We start from the raw sequence: 4,956 nt of genomic DNA on the forward strand, positions 1-4,956 counted from the left end.
CTGGTAGCGGGCCTGCGGCTGCAGCAGCAGCAGGCGGCTGCGGACCTGCCCGTCCATCAGGAAGTGGTCCTTGAGGAAGTTCAGGACGCGGTCGGGGAGCTGCAGGGACGAGTTGATCCTTCTCTCCCGGGTGCTGTTGGTGATGCACTGAAGGAGAAGGTGGCAGCGTGAGGCCGGCGACACAAAGGACAGGACGGGGTCCCCGCAGATCCTGCCGGGGCGGCCTCTCCCGAGGGCGGCAGGGCGTACGCCCACCCTCGGAAGCCATGGCACGTCACTAGCAGGTCTGTGGAGCCACAGGGCAAAGCCCAGGCTGTGGGCACCCAAGGGCCCCGCTGGCCAGTGTCCCTGTTGTGATGCTCCCGGCCCCTCCCCCAGGCCTCGAGCAGCACAACCACACCGCCTGCTCTGTGAGCATCCTAGTGGGGGGGCATGAGGTGCCCACAGTTAGTGCCTGATTCTCTCTGGAAGAGCCCTGAGACTTGGTACCCAGGAGTGACCCTCCTCCGATGAGGCTCGAGGGCTGGGGATAAGCACCCAGTAGGGCAGTGCTGAGATGTGCTCCGCACGCCCATGTCCTGGCTCAGGTCTGCTCTGGGGAAGCCCCTCAGGCTGGAAGGAAAAGAGAAGGAACTCTAGCCCAGCCAGTATGGCTCAGTGGTTGAGCATCGACCTATGAACCAGGAGGTCACAGTTCGATTCCCATTTAGGGCACAGCCCAGGTTGAAGGCTCGATCCCCAGTGTGGGGTGTGCAGGAGGCAGCCTATCCATGATTCTCTCTCATCATTGATGTTTCTCTCTCTCTCTCTCTCTTCCTTTGAAATCAATCAAAAATGTATTTTTTTAAAAAGAAGAAAACTCTTTCTTGGGGCCTGGCCATTTATTACTCAAATAAATAAGGCGCTCACAGCCCAGGGGGAGGCACCGTGAGCACACAATTACAAAGGTGCTGTGAGTGCCCTGATGGTGGCACACCTCCCCCCTCTCGCCCCCCACAGCTTGGAAGGCATTCAACAGTCACAGTCCCATCTAACCCGGTGGGACAAGCAGGCCTGGGCTTCTGTCCCCACTTTGAAGATGAGAAAACAGCCGTGACAGACTTGGAGAAGCCAAGGGCACCCCAGCCTGGGAGAGGCCCCATCTCCCGGGCCCCCCCGCCCAGTGCAGGGAGCAGAGCTCACCGAGCCGGGCCGGGGCGTGGGCACCTCGTAGGCCACGGTGTACCACTGCAGCGTCTCCCGGTTCACTGCCTTGTAGAAGCCGTCGAAGGCCCTCTGCACGTCCTTCATGCTGAAGACACAGACGGCGGAGCCCTCGGTGGTCCCTCTGTGCCTACACGAGAAGTGGCGGTTAACCCGAGAGCCGGGGCTCAGGATGAGGCGGGCTCCCGGGTCCAGCCCCAGCTGCCCCTCACCCTCCCATCCCCAGCCAGGTCCGGGGGCCCTACCACTGGGACGTGAAGACCCCGTAGAAGAGGGTGTCACGCCAGTCCTCGGGGCTGGGGCTCAGCGTGAAGACGTCCTGCAGCACGTTGAACGGGAAGCCGTCGCCGGGCCGCAAGCACAGCAGCTGGGCCTTCAGGAAGGACGTCCAGCGCTGCTGCAGGATCCGCCCGCCGCCCTCGTCACCCTGCGGGAGGGAGAGAGAGGCCGCTCAGGCACTGAGGTGGGGGGTTGGGGGCTCCTCGCTGCCCCCTCCCCTACAGTAGCTGAGACAGACAGCAAGGAGGATGGGCAAGCCACAGCCAGGCCTGAGCTCCATTGAAAATCAAGAACCACCACCCCAGCCTGCATGGCTCAGTGGTTGAGCATCAACCTATGAACCAGGAGGTCACAGTTCGATTCCTGGTCAAGGGCACATGCCGGGTTGCGGGCTCGATCCCCAGTAGGGGGCATGCAGGAGGCAGCTGATCCATGATTCTCTCTCATCATTAATGTTTCTATCTCTCTTTCCCTTTCCCTTCCTCTTGGAAATCAACAAAAATATATTTAAAAAAAAAAAAAAAGAAAAAATCGCCCAACCGGTGTGGCTCAGTAGTTGAGCATTGACCTGTGGACTCAAGGGTCCCGGGTTCGATTCCTGGTCAAGGCACATGCCCGGGTTGCGGGATCAATCCCCAGTAGGGGGCGTGCAGGAGGCAGCCGATCCATGATTCTCTCTCATGGATGTTTCTCTCTCTCTCTCCCTCTCCCTTCCTCTCTCTCTAAACAAAGAAAAGAAAAGAAAAGAAAAGAAAAGAAAAGAAAAGAAAAGAAAAGAAAAGAAAAGAAAAGAAAAGAAAAGAAAAGAAAAGAAAAGAAAAGAAAAGAAAAGAAAAGAAAAGAAAAGAGAAAAGAAAAGAAAAGAAAAGAAAAGGTCAAGAACACCTGGAGGCAAGGTGCAGGTGCATCAGCAGGCTAAGTGGACGCCAGTGCTTTGCTTTCTGTGAAATCCCACAAAAAAGGACCAAGGGGAGTCTCCCTACAAACATGGACACAGGTCACGGCTTCCAGCTGAAGAAGTGCATTTACAGTGTAAGTCGTGTTTGCGAATAGTCTTTTTTGTTGCTGTTGTTTTAATATATTTTTATTGATTTCAGAAAGGAAGGGAGAGGGAGAGAGAGATGGAAACATCAATGATGAGAGAGAATCACTGATCGGCTGCCTCCTGCACGCCCCCCACTGGGGATCGAGCCCGCAACCAGGACATGTGCCCTTGACTAGAATTGAACCGTGACCTCCTGGTTCCTAGGTCAACACTCAACCACTGAGCCACACAGGCCGGGCTGTAAATAGTTTTTTTGTAATATAAATATATGTATTTACACATATGCAAAAAAAAAAAAAAAGATTAGCAAGGAGCCTTCTAGAATGTTAAAAATGGTCACTTCTTATGGCTGGGCGATAGGAATCTATACTAATAAAAGGGTAATATGCTAATTAGACCACACGTCCTTCTGGACAAAGCCATGGTGGCGGGGCCAAGGCAGAGGCAGTTAGGGGTGATCAGGCCAGCAGGGGAGAGCAGTTAGGGGGACCAGGCCGGCAGGGGAGAGCAGTTAGGGCAATCAGGCCGGCAGGGGAGAGCAGTTAGGGTGATCAGGCCAGAGGGGAGAGCAGTTAGGGGGATCAGGCCAGCAGGGGAGAGCAGTTAGAGGGATCAGGGAGACAGGCACGCAAGCGGTTAGGAGCCAGTGGTCTCGGATTGCTAGAGGGATGTCCGACTGCAGGCTTAGGCCTGATCCCTCAGGGGACAGTCGGACATCCCCCGAGGGGTCCTGGATTGGAGAGGGTGCAGGCAGGGCTGAGCAACACCCCCCACCCCCCCAAACGAATTTTGTGCACCAGGCCTCTAGTATAACGTAATATTCAACCACATGCCTAAAAGCTTTATGTGGATTAATTTAGTCCACACGACAACCTGAGTCAGGTGCGGTTCTTGCTCCCATTGCACAGACCAGGGAGCTGTAACTGAGCAGGTGGGGCGTGTGCCCAGGTTCACACGACCAGCAGAGGCTGGCTGAGCAGCAGGCCGTCTGGCGCCAGAGGCTCGCCTCTGTATTGCGATGCTATGCTGCCTCTCTATCGTGTGATGTCTGTGTGTGCGTTCCTGTTCTGTACTTCGCATAAGAGAAAACAATACGAGGTATTTTGATTTAAAGGCCGTGAGCTAAGCCGTTCTTCCCGGAGGACAAGAGAAGGTCACAGAAGCAGGACCTCCTGGCGTTTCCTGACCCTGGACCGGGGGAGCCTTTGGGGGCTCTGGGGGCCCCCCCTCACCTTGCAGATGCGGGCGATGCGGGACACGATGGTGTTCTCGAAAAACTCAAACTCCTGGCCCGTCTCGCTGAAGAAGAAGTAGATCTTGTCATCGTCCCCTTGCAAGCTGCCCAGGCTCTCGGGAATGTAGGCCGAGGCCACAAACGCTGGGTCTGTAGGAGCCGGCAAGGAACACAGAGTCAGCCCAGGAATCCCAAACAGGCGAGACTCTGTTCTCAGGCCCTGGGGCGGGGGGGCACCCTTCCCAGGGCCCCTGGGCCTGCCCACGGGTGGGCGGTGGGAGGGCTTCACCTTGGAGCCAGTTGAGGGAGCCCTCGGTCTTGATGGGGCGGCGGCTCTGGCTCCGGGAGATGGCCGGGTCATTCCCCTGGAAGTTGCCGACTGTCCCAGTATAGAGCTCGCCATCTGCCAAGAAAACATTCCCATGGGAACGGCCTCTCGGCGGGGCCTCCTCCCCCCGCACAGGCCTGCAATGACCCCGGCCCTGCCCACTTCACTCGGGGTGCACAGAGGAGGGAGCAGGAACTGGGGTGCACAGAGGAGGGAGCAGGAACCAGGAGCAGGAACTGGGGTGCGCAGAGGAGGGAGCAGGAACCCAAGGGCAGCCCAAGGTCACACCTGCACATCACCCCCTGCCCCGGATGGAGCCTCAACAAGGCCATCCTGCCCCCAATACTCACCAACCATTAGGGCCGTGGACTTGAAATTGGGGTCAAAGGGGCAACGGCCCTTGCCATCTTCCAGGAGGACATTCCCCGCCTTGTCCTGTGCCAGCGTGAAGTTCTCCACACTCTATGGGGGAGCAGACAGGGGGGCTCAGGGGCACACCAGGGCAGGGTGGGCTTCGCAGGAAAGGCGGGGGATGCTGGGAAGGGCAACTCGGAGGGGGAGGGGGTGGGGGCAGAGGTCAGACAGGCCGTCTTCCCCATCCTAGTGCTCAGGGCACAGTGACCTCTGCGGTGGGCACCAGAAGTCCCAGGTGGCAGAGGAGAGACGAGGCTTAGAAAGGGATCTACAGGGCATGTGCTGTGGGTCAGCCAGGATCGTGGCACCTGGGCGATTGCATGCGCTCCTCCTTCAGCTGGGCCTGGGCCACGGGCTCCTGGAGCCCAGAGCTACCAAGAAGCCTCGCTGGGACCTGCCCTACGCCAGGGGGCAGTGCTGGAGAGCAGCAATCTGGGGCAGAAAGCGGGGAGA

General features: G+C 57.8%; 1 protein-coding gene across 1 annotated transcript in view; it reads right to left on the minus strand.

Moving 5' to 3' along the window:
• Positions 1-4,956, minus strand: part of SEMA4B (sema domain, immunoglobulin domain (Ig), transmembrane domain (TM) and short cytoplasmic domain, (semaphorin) 4B) — a 24,761-nt gene that overhangs the window by 5,581 nt on the left and 14,224 nt on the right. Inside the window, exons 5-10 of the mRNA XM_014549614.1 lie at positions 4,440-4,551; positions 4,051-4,164; positions 3,760-3,911; positions 1,449-1,630; positions 1,183-1,333; positions 1-147 (exon numbers count right to left, since the gene is read on the minus strand). Coding sequence (XP_014405100.1) covers positions 1-147; positions 1,183-1,333; positions 1,449-1,630; positions 3,760-3,911; positions 4,051-4,164; positions 4,440-4,551 — 858 coding nt within the window. The remainder of the gene's footprint in view (positions 148-1,182; positions 1,334-1,448; positions 1,631-3,759; positions 3,912-4,050; positions 4,165-4,439; positions 4,552-4,956) is intronic.

Source organism: Myotis brandtii, unplaced genomic scaffold (genome assembly GCF_000412655.1).
Source record: "Myotis brandtii unplaced genomic scaffold, ASM41265v1 scaffold561, whole genome shotgun sequence".
Taxonomy (NCBI): Eukaryota; Metazoa; Chordata; class Mammalia; order Chiroptera; family Vespertilionidae; genus Myotis; species Myotis brandtii.